Source organism: Pollicipes pollicipes, unplaced genomic scaffold, assembly GCF_011947565.3.
Source record: "Pollicipes pollicipes isolate AB1234 unplaced genomic scaffold, Ppol_2.1 Scaffold_4881;HRSCAF=5763_pilon_pilon_pilon, whole genome shotgun sequence".
In the NCBI taxonomy this organism is placed as follows: Eukaryota; Metazoa; Arthropoda; class Thecostraca; order Pollicipedomorpha; family Pollicipedidae; genus Pollicipes; species Pollicipes pollicipes.
In genome coordinates, this window is record NW_023596576.1 from 3,775,828 (window position 1) to 3,794,914 (window position 19,087).

At 50.4% G+C, this 19,087-nt stretch overlaps 1 protein-coding gene across 6 annotated transcripts; it reads right to left on the bottom strand.

Annotated features, from left to right (window-relative positions):
* Window positions 1-5,665: 5,665 nt before the first annotated feature.
* Window positions 5,666-18,750, bottom strand: LOC119099943 (uncharacterized). Of its 6 annotated transcripts, none has more exons than XM_037223036.1 (15): window positions 18,608-18,750; window positions 14,974-15,139; window positions 14,453-14,520; window positions 13,834-13,953; window positions 13,340-13,474; window positions 12,945-13,079; window positions 12,370-12,577; window positions 11,239-11,530; window positions 9,921-10,009; window positions 9,436-9,577; window positions 8,926-9,041; window positions 8,008-8,213; window positions 7,490-7,558; window positions 7,034-7,129; window positions 5,666-6,140 (listed from the first exon to the last, which is right to left on the bottom strand). In XM_037223036.1, the coding sequence occupies exons 1-15, from the start codon at window positions 18,673-18,675 to the stop codon at window positions 5,993-5,995; spliced, it is 2,058 nt and encodes a 685-aa protein (XP_037078931.1). In that variant the 5' UTR covers window positions 18,676-18,750; the 3' UTR covers window positions 5,666-5,992. The 6 variants fall into 6 exon arrangements, with proteins under 6 accessions (XP_037078931.1, XP_037078930.1, XP_037078932.1 ...); XM_037223035.1 differs by having other exon boundaries at window positions 8,857-9,041; XM_037223037.1 differs by having other exon boundaries at window positions 8,857-9,041; window positions 14,453-14,558.
* Window positions 18,751-19,087: the final 337 nt, after the last annotated feature.

Consider the following 19,087-nt stretch of genomic DNA (forward strand, 5'->3'; position numbering starts at 1 on the left):
GCGTCGCCTCTGAAGTGTTGGCTCAAACACAATTTGATCCTGTATGTAGTATATACCCTTTTCCGAGCACATGCATTCCATGGATTTCATTCCGAGACCGCTTGCCACGTCCGTAACAGTTGACATAAGAGACTTCGGCCCAGCTCATCCTGGTCTCACCGTAGCGGACAGCCACATGGACTGTGTGTAACCATGCCAGATAGAGTCGCCCTAAAACTAGTTGAATTGGCGTACTGCGCATTGTTCTGGTGTAGTTCATCGAAGGCAAGTTATGCTACGGATGTTACCCCGAGGCAAACCTTCAAAAAATATATATATTATATTATATATATATATATATATCTCTCTCTCTCTCTCTCTCTCTCTCTCTCTCTCTCTCTCTCTCTCTCTCTCTCTCGCTGATACTCCGCTGGCGGGGCAAGCGAGCTCGTGTTATTGAGACATTGTCAACCAAACAGGACGTTACCCCGAGTGCGATAGCGCCTCAGGTGTGGAACTCTCTCAAGCACGTCCGAATAAGATCTGCTCGAATCAGTCAAGACTTGGGGCTATGATAGTATGAAGTGTGAGTGCTGCATTAAACGATCAGCAGACCCTCATAGCCCAACTGCCGCCTCTTTTAAGCGCGGCGTGTCGAATCAAATGCGCCGAAACATGTGGCCGCGGCAGACAGTCTTATCTTATCGTGTTGAACCGAGGACACAGTCCAGGTGCCGATTAAAATATTTGAGTTGGCACATGACACCTTGCGATACGGTACGCATTCACCCAAGCAATCGCTTCGTTGAATTTTCAGATGTCGTTGTGGAGAGGTTCGAAAGGTTTTCCGAAAGTCAATTGGCAAGATCAGAAATCGTCTTATGGTGAGGAGTTTAGAAAAGGGGTTTCCCTGTTTCTGACACTTCTACACTACTGGATATGCGAGCGTCCATTGAACAGCGTTCTATTTATAGGTCCCGGAAGCCGTTTACAAGCTTTGATCCCCCACTCGATTAAGACAACGGGTTTTGCGACCCTTTGAAATCTTCAGTTGAACCTTCTTTGCTGAACAGATGAATAGCTTGCATTGGAACTATGGTAGTTTGAACATGCGCTGGGAACACGATTTGAGAACGTTTTCTTAAATATTTCTGGTGCCATTTCAAGTTGGCCTTAAATGGAGTCTGAATAATGGAAATGTGTCACGGTGTAACGGTTTAAGCGCGTCATAAAATTATTGTTTGTGGGGCACCAAAAGAAGACGATCAAAAGCAGCCAAACGCGTTCAGTGAGAACAACAGCAAAGTGACCCAACTGAGGTCGACCACCGGTATCCAAAGTGGCGCATCGGTTGGGGCGTCGCGCGCCATACTGCGCGCGGTCTCCAGCGCAGCGTTCGCGCTTGGCGGCACGGTGGCGTGGCACAGAGGTCTAGGTGTTTTGCAGCACAGAAGTTGCGGTGTTTGGTCTGCAGTTTGCGGTGCACAGGTTGCGATGTTTGCTTGCTACCTCTTCCAGACGAAGAAACCCTGCGGGCACTGACTGATTTGACGGCTGTGGCCAATGCCGTTTTCGTGGAGAGACCCACAAAGCGGATAGCAGTGCTGCTGCGCTTTATGCAGCGAGCGTACCTTAACATGAGTGAAGCGCAGAGTGTTCCATGTCGCCGGCAGGGCGAGAAGCCGGCCTGGTCTCTGAGTTTGTTGTGAACATTCGGCTGAGATGTTCAACTGAGTACTGCGAGCCGCGAGGACCAGGTGTCGCCAATGGCGAACCAGTTAGTTTTGTGAGTTATATTAGCTATGTTAGCTGTTAACCAAATTAGATGGGGTGTTCGTGCTTTCTTATGTGCGTGTGACGGTCGGCTGAGGTATGTATTCGATTCTCAGTCTTGTTTCCACCATAACTCATATCACTGCCCAAATTCCTCTATCGTGTAGCACAAAATGTGATTCATGTTCGAAACTTGCGATTCACGCAGGCAATCAGTGGAAGGTCAAGGGATGTCCGGTGATGCCACGAATCGTGCTAATGTACGCCAGTCACGAATAATTTGATGATCACATTTGTCTTGGCCTTGAGCACTGCGTTGCCAACCAGGTGGTGGTGTTCGCGTGACGTTTGTGTGACGGCATGCATGTTTAGATGACCTGGAAATAGTCTGCACGAAATATTCTGTACACGTCCTCGGACACCAAGCTCAGAAACCAGAGGGCCAGAGGGTCTTAAAGGAGCACAGCTGTAAACTGCGCTGAAGATCTTCAAAATAGCTATCTCAGTTCGAGATTCCTCACAAATGCGGCACACTCTCTCTAACTTTGTGTGGGACACCGCCATTTTTAGCATGTGACAGGTGTGCTGGGCTCATGAAGAGCGGGTTGCTGTCCCAAGCAGCATGGATAACAAAGTTGACGACAAGTTTGTGACATGTATACTGGCTGGAAGATCTGTTAGACATATGCACTCGCTTCCTTGTACCGCTTCCCCCATTTTCGTGTAGAGAGCTGTTGATGCTCCATTTTTGTGACTTGCAGCTGTCAGTCTATCCCAGCATACATGAAAATGAGCGTTGCGGCTTGGTCTTGTGTTTTCCATACTTTTACTTTGTACTGAAAATTACTGCCACTTAAGCAATAACTTGCAACAACAACATTGACCTCCGTAAGTTAGCGCCATATTCGTATTTAAACTCAGCGTCCAGTCCCGATTCCGCTTAAGATGAGCCTCTAGGTCAAGCGCGACTCGCTGGTTACGAAATGGGATGCTTTACTCCACCTCGAGGAGCGTGACCTCCACAGGTTGGAAAGTCATGTCAAGCACACGATGACACAATGTTTCCTAAGTCACAAGGACACCTAAGATGTTTCGGTACAAAAAAGGTGGATATGAAGGCTACGCATACATTACATCCTAGGATGGCAAAGCTTAAATCCAAGGTCAACTGTCAAGGTCAAATTCGAGGCCCAACAACGGGGTGGCACCGCACCGCCGCTGTGTAGAACTGATACATTAAATTGTAACGTCATCTAAAAGTCAATCATCAGTTACAGCCTGAGTATCCGAAAACATGCCAGTCAAGGTCAACCTTCAAGGTCAAAAGAAAGGGTAGCGCCGCACTGCCGCTCTTTTGCACCAATGTGTAGAAATGAGGTGTCACCAGAAAACCACCAATGGTCGAGTCCAGCCTTGGCTATTTAAACGCCAACCTTTAAAGGAAATCTTCCACCTTTGAAAATAATGAAGCAATTATCTGATATGATGATATAAGCTCACTTACAACTATTGGTATGCCTGTGAGTGGAAAAGACTACCATATACAACACAATTTCTGCTGTTAATATGTTCCTCAATGCGTCATTGTTTGATTGTGCCATCGTATCTTGCACAACATGGACCGAGAGCCCATTGACGACCGTTATATCTGGAGATCGTACTGACGAACACCAGATGCCAACGATATGACAATCTAAGCAATATAAGCTCGGCAATTATGTCTTTCTTGGCCTTAATTGCCGCATGTCCAGTAGGATATCAGGATTTGGATGACGTTATTATAGTACCATGGATGTCGGGGTGACCTCGAAACAGTCACCCCGAAAGCCCGCACATCTTCGCGGGCGTGCAGCTCAGCAGCCAGGGGGAGTTTAGGCCTTGAGCAGGGTAGGGCTGTGAACTGCACCGAAATTATATTCAAGGTGGCGATTACAGTTCAAACCCGCATACAAATGTGGAACAATTCTTTCAAGGTCGATGGCGGCGGTTATGTAGCTCAAAACGCAAACTATTAAGAGCCAAAGGACGGGTAAACGTCGCACTACCGCTAAATGTGACTGATTCTGAAAAATGGGGCGCAATCTGAGAGACGCGTACCAATTGCAGATGAAGTTGGCAAACCACGTGAATCAACGCTTATCTTAAAAGTCGCAGTCAAAGGACGGAGTAGCCCCATACTGCTGTATAGCACTGATGTCCTAAAATAAGGTGTCATCTGAAAGCCAATCATCAGTTTCCGCCGGGGCCTCCCAAAACACGAGTCAGCCGTCAAGGTCAACTTCAAGGTCAAAGGACAGGGTAGCCCAGCGATGCGGTTGTGCGTCGCTGATCTGCAAAAATCCGACGTGTTTAAAAAGCTTGTTGTCAATTCCAACGCATGTTATCGAAACACCAATTTCTAAGGTACCTTGAGGTTTTAAAAAGGTACAAAATTAACTCAAAGAGCGGAGGAGCGTCGCACAGCCGCTGCATGGGACAGATGCTGATAAATGGGACGTCACGCGATAGACACATCTCCATTCCAACCTGGGTGAGTTGCCAAAGTGAGTGAGTCAATGCTGCTCTTCTTAATCGCATTCGAGCTCACAGGACGAGGTGGCCCTGCACTGTCGCTGTATGAAAGCAATCTGTACAAAACTGGCACCATGATAAAGCCAGTTGGCGATTGCAGCCTGGACTAGCAACACGTCTACACTTCGGTCGATTGTGGCGATGAAAAACTCATAACGCAAATTTGCAAGGTCAGACGACTGGGTACCGTTGCGCTGACGCTGTGTGGGACAGAGTTTGATAAATGTGGGGTCATCCGAGACAAATATCAATGCCGGTGTCGGCGTCTCAAAACGCGTGCATCGAGGTCGTCTTCAAGGTCACATTTAGTGTCAGCAGGAGGACCGCACCGCAGCTTTATGGGGCAAGTTTGCACACATTAGGCGTCATTTGTCAGGTATCCATCCTTATCCCAGCAATCAACACCAGTCCCATACACCGGCACTGTGACGCTACCTCGCCCTTCGAGCTCGGCAGTTTGTTTTGGGGCTTTTTAACCACCACAATCGGCCTCAGAGGTTGACGTTTTGACACGCCAGGCTGGAATCGAACGCTTACTTTTTAATGATGCCTGCATTAAACAAATGTGTTTCAGACAGCAGCAGTGCGGCCCTACCCCGTCCTTTGACCTTGGATGCGCCTTTGAAGAATGACTGATCCAGGCGGGCGCACTTCTTACCATTCATATTCCTTCACGCGCTCACGGTTCCAGCCCGGCTCGTCGCCTGGCGTGCTCCACCAGATCTGTCATGGCAGATGCCGGAGGTGGCGGCAGCCTCGCTCACTGGCTGTCCAAAGTGTCTCGGCGCGGCGCCAGGCCTAAAGTTGCTACCAGGTAGACTACAAACTGTCGTCCGATAAACCCGATACATACTTTTCAAGGCGCGCGGAGCATTGCGTAATGGTGTGCGTCAACGGCAGTCTGTCTACCCTTTGTCTATCTCGGCAGTTTTCAACTGCAGCAACTGGTGTTCGGGTGGAGCATTCCCATCCGCCGATCACTCATAACAGTTGGATGGCTTCTAGTTCCCGATAATGCACGTTGCTACTAGGTACTACGGAGCTATGCTACGTGTTCACGCAACCCCACAGAGGCGTAGCGATGGCGTCACTGTTGGGATTACATCGTGACCAAAGATATGGGTGTATCTGACCGCGCTACTCGCTGTTGCTTTCGAAATGTTATCGCACGACTGATCAGGCACGGCTCTCGTACCGATTCAAGTGCATCGCCTCCGACCGAGCGCAGCCGCACTATCAGCTTCAGACCACCACAGATTACCGTCCCAGCGCTCAGGATGTGCCGCCGCGTACGATCCCATTGCCACGGTATCGCCAGCCAGGCCCAAAAACACGGCTCCATTCATGAAGCGTAGTGACATTTTTATAATCGTCGTTGGGCTTGAACATGGGCAAAACACACTGAGCAAAGCGCACGAACGATCAGTGACACCAGTTGTTCAATAGATATTGCAAATCCACGGGCTGTCGTGGCGACGGCGAAAACACGTGACTTGGCAACTTTCCCATTCAACACCAACAGGTCGTTGCCTATTTCTCGCACACCTCTCTTACGTGCCGCTTCCTCAGGAGCTTCTGACCGCGACAGGAGCCGTCCAGCGTCCGTCAGGGTTAACTTGACAGGGCTAGCCGGTCGGGACCCGCCGCGCACAGGCAGGCGCGCCGTATCTTACTGCTCCAACGGATCAGCGACGGTGACGTTCATATGCCTGTTCACGATGGCCTCCAGGAGCGGGCGCACGTGGGGGAACGTCTTCGGCACCTTCACCGGCCGTACGACGTACTGGTCGGAGACACGACTGTAGACGCGGGACGTTCTGCAGCGGCACAACAAAGCAGTGTCAAAAATGCACATCTATGCACACTTTATATATGCGATTCTATCAATGCGGCCTTCTGTTGCAAACGATACATTTCACACAAAAGACACACCTGGCAATGTACGATAAAATAACAAGCACAATGTGAAATGCACGAACATAATTTGTCAACAATGGAAGACAGTGACCTCCAGTTTTTATGTGGTCCCGGCTCCCGACCATTTTCGGCGGATGGATTCCTGGGATCAGCGCTAAATAATGCTTGTGTGCACACTGAGCACACCATCTGACCATAGGAGTACAGTTCAAAGGACACCTTTTTGGCGAAAGTTGAACGTGCCACATTATTCAGCAGAGTCCGCCCCGCCCTCGGACCTCATCGTTGTCATCATTAGGGCTTTAGGACGCACTCAGCTCCTGGGGCTATTGGCGTCGCCTGTCTCTCACCCCGGCAGGAAGCGCGGGCACCGCGGGGAATCCAACCCCGTAACTGATTTCCTACACGCGCAGTGGTTAACTCAGGCGCGATACGATCTTGTATGCACACTTTACGTCATGGTCTCAACTTAGAAAAATGAGAAAAATACAGATTGCAACTAACTCAACATGTGCGGCTTAATGCCGATAAGCATGGCAGCACACGGACTTTTGCGGGCTGGATCCCTAGCCCGGCTGCGTCATTTTGAAAGAAGTTGCGTCCCTGGTTCCTACCCACCCGTGGGTGCGAAGGAAGACAGGCGCACAACAAACTGAGCTGCCCGGACGGACAAACATGACTGGGATTCACTACCAGGTACATAACAGGAATTGCTTTTGAGGCGGGGGCACTGCTCTTACGACCTCCCCTCTACAGCGCCACACAAGCACCACGCTGCTGGGTGATGGCTCACTTGACGTTGCCCTCCTCGTCCGTGGCATAACCCCGACCGAGATGCGACGACCACTCCAGCACAGCTGCGCGCTTCCGGGCCACAAACGTGGAAGGTCTATAACAAAAATGATTATGTATATGTCGTGATCAAATTGTGTATCGCGTTTGACAAAGTGCAAACTGACAGGCGCGGAAAGCCGCCTGCGAGTAAGACTCGTGGCAAATCCTGGGACACAACGTGAACGCTTCGCCAGTTATTGCGAAATACAAACTTCCAAAATGGTAGTGTTATGCCTCTAGCCTCTTAGCAAAGATTGGAAACTGGGGCACAGCATCAGTACATATTTACACGATGGAATATTCCCTGTTTTGGTAGCAGGTTGTGATTGTTACCAGCAATCAGACGCAAAAGATCCGGGCACGGCACTTGCCAAAAACTGCAAGCGGCACTGTAAGAGGGCCATTTAACACTCACTCGAAGTACGTCAGCTTTGGAGCGTACACCAGGCTGTCCGTGTGAAACATCTCCAGGTTGTCAGTGTGCCTGCAATGATGAGCATGCACTTGAAGAAACGCAAGATCGTACAGCGGTGAACGTTTCAACGAATATACAAGTGATCTGCGCGGCGTGAACTGTCCTGCAAACACCACACACAAACTGCTCAACGAATGAGGAGCGCTCTAAATGCTGCACCACTGCAGCGACAACTTAGTGCGTTTTCATTTCTAGGTAGATAATCAAGTAATTATGTCACCACAGCTGGGTACTGTGCATGGTTACCCCAAGAATGACTGCTCCTGTACTGTTAATTTTCGTCCGGCGATGCATGTTTTCTATCATGACTACCACATACTACCAATTTTGTGATACCGGGCTCTAACTGTTGACCTCAGCTTGGCTGGATGCCGTGGCTAGCGGACTTTAACACATCCTGCGACGACGGCGCGGGGAAAGGCCGCACGCCTGGGAAGACGCGGGCTCCTTTGCACCACCTGCAGGTCACCACGAAGGCGGCGAGGTTCAGCGTTCGAAGGCTGGCCACGACCTCCCACAGGGCGTTGTGCGCCGGAGACCCCGCCCGCAGCCACGGCCGGTCGCGGGACTCGTCCTCCGGCACGTCAGCATGGTGACAGCGGTTGAGGCCGCTGGGTGTGGCGTGGATGTTTACCACGTGGTTCAGGACCATCAGCCAGCGCTTCTGCAGAATACAAACAAACACAGTCATGTGATGGAGTGCATGAGCTGTCCGTGTGCTCCCGGCCGATTGGGATCATGGTTTTGCAACGCATTGTGTCTGTACCAGGAGAGCTAAGGAATACACATGACAGAAACACTACAATCATGTAACATTCTCTCTCTCTCTCTCTCCCTCTCTCGGCCGCAGTCGCAGATGCGATCTCGCTCGCAGTGCGCTACTCAGCTCTTCTCGCGATCTAGGATCAGCGCTCCTCTCCCTCTCGATCCTCTCTATCTGCTGCCTCTATCCTCCCTATCTACCGCTCCTCTGCTCCTCTAATCTCTCTCTCTCCTCTCTTCTCTCTCTTCTCTCTCCTCTCTCTCTCTCTCTCTCTCTCCTCCTCTCCTCTCTCTCTCTGTATATATATATATATATATATATATATATATATATATATATATACAAACATGTCCATGCATATACGTAACATCTTCTAATCAACATACACCATAGAGATGCTGAAGACCGCAATTCATCCATATGACAACCATGCATGCATGTTGGTGAATACTAGTGCGGGGGCGAGTGTAGACAGCGTTAATGTACCAGCACACGTTATCATGTCACGGACAACGCGTGCTGCTGTTGTGTCTATCAAGAGCACCTTGAACACGTCGACGTCTCCGTGCGATGTTTGGGCGCACCACCTGAAGTGATCTTTGACGTGACGCACCCATGGTCTCAGCGCCCGGTTTTTAGGCTTCGCTGCATGCTGGCGCAGGCGCTTCGCCACGCTCTTCGCAGCGTGCCAGACGGCACACGAATACTGTGCGCCTGGTAGGTGCTGCCCTAAAGCGACAGCGGTAGTGATTACAGTGATGCTTCGGTGATATCAGCGTCCCGATACGTGACACGTTTCTCGGTGAGGGACAGTTTGATCGGGGTTGGGGGTGGGGGTATGTAGTGTCATGGCAGTGACCGCGCACGTGGAAACCTCAACGCGCAGATGCAGACGTCTCAGAACCCGTCATATGAGATGCGTTTAGCCGAAAGTTGAACGCTCAGAAAGACACATATCATAACCATGCGGCTAGCATTATGACCAGACAACATTTTGTGCAACACAAATCGCCGATGGAGAAAAGGGCCAAGGAGCGGGAAAACACAACACAGTGACACACTTCCCAGCACCCCGAAAGTCTGCCTACGATGAGCACAACCATCGCCTTCGTGGTTCACTTACTGACAGCCTTCCTCACACCCAGGTGTTGATCAGATATGAACTCTTTGATGGGAAGTTCTTGGAGGTCGCTAAGACAGCGCGAGAGGCCTTCCACCTCCAGCTTCGGGCTCGCGAAGCCGACCTCCTCACTGCATACGATGTTCTGTGTGCAGACACGTTCGGAAATAGTTCAACTTTCGCAGCACAACTGACATTACAGGATGTCAATCATGATCTGGGTTTTGCCTGCGGTCAACTATGAATGGTCACGCAATACCCAAAAGGACCACAAAAGGCATTACGTGGACCAAACTGTACGCTGCCGTGGCAGCCAGATGTTATGACTGCTGTAACGCGCCATAATGTGCAGGGTATGCCAAATGCATCAGCGCACGAACTCGATTGCAGTTCCAAACGTGCGGAAGCAAAACCTCGCCGACAAGCTCTCACCTCTCATACGTCAGGCACTCCCGGAGAACCACATGCGCGCGTGCTGAACGCCATACCTGAGCTATGATATGGCCAGTTGTGTGGTCCATGATGGTGCAGCACCCATATGATGCCGAGGAGCTGGGGCTGTCATTTTGACAGTCACCTGAGACAGACAGTATGATAACTAAGCAGCTGATTCATTTGTCTACCAATGCACGCTCGATGCAATAGCTGCTGTCACTAGGGTGGGCTTCAACACCAGGGAAACGTAATATAAAGCCTCAAATTTGAAAAGTAACGCGTCAGACACCATACCGCGCGGACTGGGCAGTTTGAGATCCTGTACGCCTTACCGCGGATCGAGCCTGCGCACGGCGACCGTTCGTCGGTTCCCAGCACTGGGCAGCTGCTACACTAAGAACATGTGCGGCAAATAGAGCAAACGTCGGGTGACGTGGACAAGAGCAGAACCGCGCCGTACCCTCCCGGACTGAGGCGAGTCGAGCCGGGCTGGACTGAGGCGAGGTGAGCTGGGCTGGACTGAGGCGAGGTGAGCTGGGCTGGGCTGAGGCGAGGTGAGCTGCGCTGGACTGAGGCGAGGTCAGCCGGGCTGGACTGAGGCGAGGTCAGCTGGGCTGGACTGGGGCGAGGTCAGCCGGGCTGGACTGAGGCGGGGTGAGCTGGGCTGGACTGAGGCGATGTGAGCTGGGCTGGACTGATGCGAGGTCAGCCGGGCTGGACTGAGGCGGGGTGAGCTGGGCTGGACTGATGCGAGGTCAGCCGGGCTGGACTGAGGCAATGTGAGCTGGGTTGGACTGAGGTGAGGTGAGCTGGGCTGGACTGAGGTGATGTGAGCTGGGCTGGACTGAGGCGATGTGAGCTGGGCTGGACTGAGGCGGGGTGAGCTGGGCTGGACTGAGGCGAGGTCAGCCGGACTAGGCTGAACTGGGCCGGGCTGAGGCGAGGTGAGCTGGGCTGGACTGATGCGAGGTGAGCTGGGCTGGACTGATGCGAGGTGAGCTGGGCTGGACTGAGGCGGGGTGAGCTGGGCTGGACTGAGGCGAGGTCAGCCGGACTAGGCTGAACTGGGCCGGGCTGAGGCGAGGTGAGCTGGGCTGGACTGATGCGAGGTGAGCTGGGCTGGACTGATGCGAGGTGAGCTGGGCTGGACTGATGCGAGGTGAGCTGGGCTGGACTGAGGCGAGGTCAGCCGGACTAGGCTGAGCCGGGCTGGGCTGAGGCACGTTGAGCCGGGCTGGAACGAGGCAAGCTGGACAGGAAGCTGCATTGAAAAAACCGTGGTAACGGTGTAGTAGACGAGGTGCACCACCACCACGCACCCGGGACATAACTTCATACATTGGACTGGATGACCCAGTGATGGGAACTTACCAGCAATGACAAGGCCATCAGGGGAAGCAGCCATGGCCGCCTCTCGGTTTTCAGCCATGGTCTTGTTGAACGCCTCCTCAATCACTGGTGCTACAACCCTGTGTGTGGTACGGCTGTATGCCGTCTCACTGAGCTGCCCTATGTTTGCGAAGGACAACATCTTGTTCAGCTCTTCCAGATGGCTGCCACTGAGCACGACTGCCGCAGAAAGCAGGGTGTCTATGACCATTGTGTGGCCGTCTTTTGGCGTTGACATCCACTTCTTGGTCACAGTGTCACATGCCTTGCATTCCTAAAAAAGACATTACCAAAGCTAAGAGAGTAGCCGACCCTGAAACTACTGAACATCATTGCACGGGTGGCGGTGTGACGGTGCGTTACGGGCAATGAAAGCGTAACAGCCCCTTGGCGACAAATACTCATGACACCGATCACGCTATGGCTTATACTATAGTACTTTAGAACAGTAATGGACAGTATCACATAAGCTATTCAGTGCATGTGCGAGGCACATAATGCATATACCTACGACAGTAGTAATAGCCATTTTCCTCGTAGAAAAATCAGAATGGAGAGATAGATGTGCTCTCGATATATACATATATATATATATATATATATATATATATATATATATATATATATATATATATATATATATAATAGATAGACAGATAGACATATATACGTATATATATATATATATATATATATATATATATATATATATATATATATATATATATATATATATATATATATATATATATATATGTAGATAGATAGATAGATAGATAGATAGATAGATGACAGACAGATAGATAAACATACAGATAGATAACACATTATCTCTCCATTCTCAGGTTTTTCTACGAGGAATAAAGCTATTGCGACTGTTTTAACCAATGGACAGTATTTTCAAAAGCTCATGGCTAAGCAGTCAAAAAGCAGTGGTAATAACCCAAAACAATGTTACAAACTACACCATGTAAAACCAACGACCATTCCACATACCATTGCATGTTTTGGTTGGCTGGAACGCACCACGAAAAGAACAACAGCCAATTCGAAGTTGTTTTGTACGGATGACTTTCAAATGCATTCTCGACCACATCTCCAACTGGGACTCACCCATGTGATCGTGAACGATACGGTGACCCGAGTCACATTCACACCGCATCTAGCGCCGCACCGGATGCAGAGCACCGCGGCGGCCCCGGCCAGCTCGCGCAGCTGGGGCTCGGAGACGAAAGCGCTGCGGGTGCCCCAATGGCTCTCTTCTCCCGCCGTCGCCCCGAGGCTGGGGTCTCCTTCCTCCCCAGTACCCATCTCGACATCACTGAAAACAATATGACAGGGCTAACACAAGAGCACCTCCAGGAATCAAGCCTAATTGACTTGTAGCACAGGTGAGACTTAGAGACGTATGCACTAAAGCCACGCAAGCAGGAACACAACGGGAACACCACTGATGCAGTACCATAGTAGAATAACATGATTATCAATATCTTTATGAATGCTGGAGCAGCAGTTTCGTCGCGCCAACGCATGGGACGTTTCAACATCCTTCCATCAACAGCACAATAGTGCGGAAAAGCACTACATCCTGCCACAAAATTATAAATTGGCGGCTGAAGGGTGAATTCACGTGCCTAACTGCCATGAAACGACATAGCGTCAGCTCAGTAGCAACCTCGTCATCATACATTTGCTCATGTCCCATAGCTGCGTCGAGTGTGGCGCCTCGGCCGAGGGCCCAGGCCGGGCCCTGGCTGCCACCGGGTGCAAGAGCGCTACGAGTCCCTTCAACATTGGCTGGCTCCTTGGTAGCTCGTGAGGTTCTGGGGGAAAAAGGACGAATGATGATGTAGACATCGCTCACAACAATGCAGCTTGTGGAGATGTGCATTACACGCAAAAGCCCGCCGCAATCCGCAAAAAAATGTTGTTGAGCCTTGGTGACCCGCTTATGGCCACTCATTGCAATTATGCAGCACTGACACTGGCATGGAAAAAAAAGTCGTGAAATGGTGCCAGATATCATACCAGCAACTTTTTCAGAGCAAAACAATCCTGTTCGCCAGAAGCGACGACTACTCACACCGGCGAAAGAAGCGCTCGTAGTCTACTATGCCAAGCAACGTCCGCACAGTCACCGGCATCGCCGTCGCCACCTCCAGCCGCACCGCCGCCGCCTTCACCACTCCGACCACCATCGCCATCACCAGCTAGGTACCTGTGTCAAATATAGCATCCAACTCACACATGACATCTTTATGCCGAGAATCCCCACTAACATCACGTAAACTGAATTTCTGCAGACTACTCTCACACATCCCAGTACGGTACTGCACGTTTTGGTTCTCTCACATCACACTGCATAGATCTTTCAGATGTCACAACGTCGACATTCACGTGGCTGCTCGCCTTTTCCAAGTAAGCCAAAGCACCATAGAAAACAACTACAGACAATCATAGACAAGTGTAACGTGCACAACCAGCGCTGCTGTAGCTATGTGCGAGCTGCATGATTATGTCAGCGTAATGTTGCATGCTTAAAACGACATTCTGCAACCTGCACAAAGGAATAGTTACCGCTCAGCAAGGTGCAGGATAGTGTTGCCCACTGTCAGCAGGCCAGCCTTCTGCATCGCCCGGCGGAGGACCATGTATGTGTGGGTTGGCACCAGCAGCTTCCTGTTTGTTGCTGATCGTCTGGAACATAGCATGGTGTGCTGTAGGAAGTGTAGCAGGCCCTGGCTGTGGAGATATGCCTATGGCTAGTTACTTCAAGTATGGTGGCAGGCTCAAGGTTCCCAGTTCCCCAGGCTCTAGAATGCTATGCTACAAGTGGTTGCAACAAGAGCTGCACTGTGTCTTGTACAACATTGCCTCCGCAAGACTTCTTATAAACATGCAATGTTGCAAGTTTGTCATGCATGTCAGGTTGCTTGTGTCATCCTACTGCAACCAGAGCGCCCACTGCATGAGAAGTGCAGTCTTTTGGCAACATATACGTGTCTATTGGAACTGGCATCTGCTACAGTAGGGCCACCAATGTTCAGCAAAAGTAGTAACACTGGTTTAAATCTGATGTCGCTAATATTTCCGGGAAATTAGAGCACTGGTTTTAACTTAACTGCTCAAAGCAGTTCAGCTGCAACGTAGCGCCTTAAAGTTACAAAATCCATCCCCTGAAATCCATCATGCAGACCTAGCTTCAGATCGCCGGGCAGGACTTGAGGTACGGAAGACTGAGGTGGCTGGTACACCTCCCCTGAGCTGAAAGCATTTCAGTCCACATGAAAAACAGAACTGTCCTGCAATAAACATACAGCCTATGAGACAGTAATAGTGCATGTGATCCAAATGTAAGAACATAGTAACATTTGTCTTACATGTGGATGTGAATGCTCAAAACAAAGAGATGACAGGACCATAGCTTACATGAATCACCAACACTTTTGCAAACATGTTGCATATGCCAAGCACATCATTCTCTACCTATGCTACACTATAGCCAGTAGGGCATATGGTACAGGATTCAGCACCTCACCAAGTATTTGGGACTATGCTAACTAGAGGAGATTTTGCTACCTGGCACAATGCTTATAATGCATGAATGTCCTGCGCATGTTGTAACGTCATAGCTGACTAGAAGCCGTTCTAATATTGTGACGTAAGAACGTTGAATTTGACACATGTATCGAGAAAACAATCATATCGTGCACAAACCTGCAAAGATGGAACTGCCATTGCCTGTAACCTCTTTCTTTGTGCTGCAGAGTTTGAAAATGCACTGGGCGCAAAGTGTGCCTCGCATACTCCACTATCTGCCCCTACTTCCAGGAGATTACACGCTTGTAACCATTGCTGCTGGCGGGCTTCCTGAACGGGGAACCTGAAATGACAGATGCCATGGGCGTCCGTTCTGATCATACGGCATGCTGAACATGCATTATTGCAACTGAGTGATGTGAAATGCTAATGACTGCCTGCAAAATCAGCCACCATAATCGTGCTGAGCAGCGACTCATCGGGGGCCAGCCTAACGGCAATACCCATTTTGCCAGATTTGTTCAACATATGTTAGCATGTCTGATGTAGTCCTCAAACTGAGCACAGTAGCACACGCATGGGGAACACAGGGGCACGTGCCCCACCCTTAGGTTCCGAGGGGCCCTTCGGGCCCCTCGGAACCTGCGACTGAGGGCTCGAAAAGCTAGCGGGAGGTCTCATTCATGGACCCCGGCCCGCAGGGCAGGGCACTCCAACGCCAGCCAGAGGGCCCTGCGCGCTGATCAGCGGTCCAATGAATCGATAAGGGCCTTTATTTCGGTCAGTAAAGTAGTAACCTCCACCAGTAACGCACAGTCGACCCCGAGGGAGCATGGGTCTGAGGACCCATTTTCTAAGCAGGGGCAAAGTCGGAGCCAGCGATTTGCCTTACTCCGCCCTACACAGCGCCAGCAGGGGCCACGTGTTGTCAAGGGGCCCCAAGTAGGTCAGAGGCAACGTTCGAGGAAGCGCGAGGAGTCCGAGGGGACCCGAGTGGTCCACCGAAACCGACGATCAAAGGCCCGGTTGGGGGACATAACGACCCGAAGGACTGGTCGTAGATCGCATAAATAATCGCGGTCCGTAGGAAATGACCTGAAATGTCAGTCAGAGGTCCTTTTGCGACATTTGAGGGACCCCTGAGACAATGCGGGTGTATGAGTCGGTCACAGGCTACGAACACCGAACAGTCGGTTCCATGTCCGTTTGAGCCGCTGAGACACACTGCCCAAGCAGAAACGGAGCCGGTGTCCGCGATTTGAAATGTTCGGGGTCCCTGGCACAATGAGGGGTTCCTGTGTCGGTTGCGTGCCACAGTGTCGAACAGGGGTCCTGTAGTGACAAGTGGCCCCGGGTCGGAGCGGTGTTTGAGGGGCCCGAAGAGGGGCCGACGGGTCTTTCGAGACCAACGATCAAGGTCCCGATGGGGCGGCTGAGTGGTCCGAAGGGTTGGCTGTAGGTCACATTAAGGATCCCCACCCATGGCCCGTGATCTTAAATGTCCGTGAGATAACCTCTTGCACCGATAGGGACCAATGAGACAGGGCGTTCCTCTACTTCGACGAGAAATCACGGACAACGAACAGTAGGTTCCGTGTTTTTCTGAGCTCTGGGACCCATTTTCCAAGCAGGGATATGGCCGGGTACACGATTCACATTGGTCGAACTTCTGTATCGTTCAGGGGCACGCAGTGACTAACAGGGCACCCTGTACCAACACAGGGCCTCGATTCGGCCAGGGGAAGATTTGCACAACAGGAACGGGGACGGGAGTCCAAGTGGCAGAGAGTCTCTTGCGTTGGTGAGAGCCCTCTGACAATGGAAGGAAACATAAGAACTTGTGAAGAGCGCTTACATTGAGGAACTAGAAGAGTCCTTGTCCGGTCAGGACCCCAAGTACTAAACGATGGGCGCCCCAGCCCCATTCCAGTATGGGCCCGTTGAGCCCAACTGGAGTCCATGTGCCAATTATTTGACCACCCGCGGCGAGCAGGCACGTCGTCGCGTTAATGACAGTCCATGCCTTGATCCGGGATCAACTGTGCGGGTCGGAAGGCCTCCCGCGCCAGGAAGCGGACCAATAAGATATGATGTGTCTCTCAGGGCCTCCGGATTGGCCTGGGGATACCGCCCCGTGTCGCCAGAATGGCGGCCAGAAAACACACCGCGGTTGGACAGAACGGCCTTGCAGCCTTTGACCGGGAACAGTGTGTTCCTTAGTACTTACGAGGGCCCCTTCACTGATATAAATAAGGGGTCTCATTGGTGTTGAATGGAGAGGACCGAAATAAGTTCAAAATGCACAAGGCCATCTGATGTTTCCCTGAGAACGTTGATCGTTTTGCAGGATCGACTAGTGAAAAAAATACCACCCAAAGGTTTGAGCCTGCGCGCCGGGTGCCGCTATTGTAGTGGTTAACGCGCCTGCGTAAACCAAGCACATCTCGTTAACTACAGATATGTCTCGTTAACTACAGATACGGGATTGGATTGAATATGGGTTCCCCATGGTGCCTGCTCTTTCCGCCAGGGTGAGAGACTGGCGGCGCCAAATAGCCGAAGAGCTGAGTGCGTCATCAAACCCCAGTGACACGCCCGCAATCTAGGGGAGCAAGGATAGGGATGGCTTGTGTCACACTTTTTGCAAAACCGAACGGCGTTGGCCACTGCAAGTAACGCCAGGAGGCAGGCGCCGAGCGCGCAACAATGCCAACTGTAAAATAATGTTTCTTAATGTCTTGCAAAACTAATTTGAGCAATTCAAAAACTACACTGGGTGCAAATTTTTTACAACTTTAAGGTTGTCCTCTAGGCAGACCAACAGTCACCACAAGATAGAAAGAAGAGAGTTTTCCTTCTATTCTTCTAGTTCCACAACCAAATTCCAGCACCACTTTGTGGTGCTGTAAAGATGAATATGCAATTGCCATCAATCTAAAAACCTCAGAGGTGAAACATATGCCTGGAATATCTCTAAATGGATGATTTGATGTCAAAAAGCATTCAAAGGTACTTCTTTCAGATGTGTCACCATTTTTTGTTCACCTGTTGGCTATGGCTTAGTGTTAGCAGTGGGGGTCAACCCTGCACAGCCTAGGGAGACTGCAACACCCAGCATTGGGCCTTTGGTTACTAAGATATGTGAGTGTGCATACTCAAAACTATGTTACATAATTTGTATGCATGTTTTGTACACATTATTTGTTCACATGTAGAGCATATCAGCAACATCACAGTACCAATTTCAGCACATTCACACTGCAATTTAATGTTCAGAATTCAGAGCATGATATAGGTTGGTACTCAGCGCATAAAGCTCTGTGAGATGTTCAGTATTCAACATATCCACACTGTACAGGTGAATGAGCAAGTGGATGAATTTTTGGCAGGCTGGACCATGGTGAACACATGACTAGGAACATACATATGGGGAAATACAGACCAACATCTCTGGCTGGGTGGTAGGTGGTTACATCATCAGGCCAGAGCGTGGTTTCACAAACAGAATTGGGAGGTAGGAGGCTGAGGTGGGGACATGGCTAACCGGCTCCATTATTTCTACCAAAAACAATTTTGTCCCCAGAACTGATGGGGATTGGGGAACATCGGTAGTTGATATGCTGTGCATGGGTGGACATCGCTTGTGACTCAGTTGTACAACAGAAGTAATATTACCATTACCACCACGGAGCGTTCTACGTCACAAACCTACTGGATATAATAAAATGTGAAATCCACAAAGGAAACGGTAAGCAAAGGTAAAAAACGAAGGTAGGTAACGATGCATTTGAGCGATCAGCAAGGTACTTACGCGAATACAGTCAAATGATTATGCCTCTTCCGGTAACCTCCGCAGACGCAACACTTCAGGTTTGGCATCTTGAACGGGCGCAAAAGCGCTGGATTTAATTGTGTTGCACAAAGTTCGTTGTCCCGCCCGCAGCGTTCCAACGCATAGCGCCCACGCCCCCAGCAGCGAAATCCAGCTATCGCCAAGTGCCTCCAAGGCCACCAGAAGCTTGTCTGCTGTTTTGGAGTCACTGGGGGGGGGGGGGGAGGATCTAAAAAACTGACATTTGAAGCAATTGCGTTTGTTCTCCGAAACGGCTCATCTGATAGCCTTGAAACTTTCATCAATCAATTTAATGTATGGGTGTGAGTCATAAGGTGGTAATATTGACACCTGACCTGTGGTCAAACACCTCAAAAAACGCGAAGGGAAAATTTTCGATGCCAAAGCAGACAGCCCAATGTACCGATCGCTGCGAAAACTTCACCATGAGTCATGCGT

What these genes read in the sequence shown, in the direction of transcription:
- LOC119099943 (XM_037223035.1), bottom strand. Translation starts at nt 18,675, where the DNA reads ATGCCAAACCTGAAGTGTTGCGTCTGCGGAGGTTACCGGAAGAGGCAT. An exon ending in GAGACGTCGACGTGTTCAAG is followed by an intron (nt 8,214 to 8,856) that starts GTGCTCTTGATA and finishes TGTATTCTGCAG; the next exon opens with AAGCGCTGGCTGATGGTCCT. An exon ending in CCAAAGCTGACGTACTTCGA is followed by an intron (nt 7,130 to 7,489) that starts GTGAGTGTTAAA and finishes TTTTTGTTATAG; the next exon opens with ACCTTCCACGTTTGTGGCCC.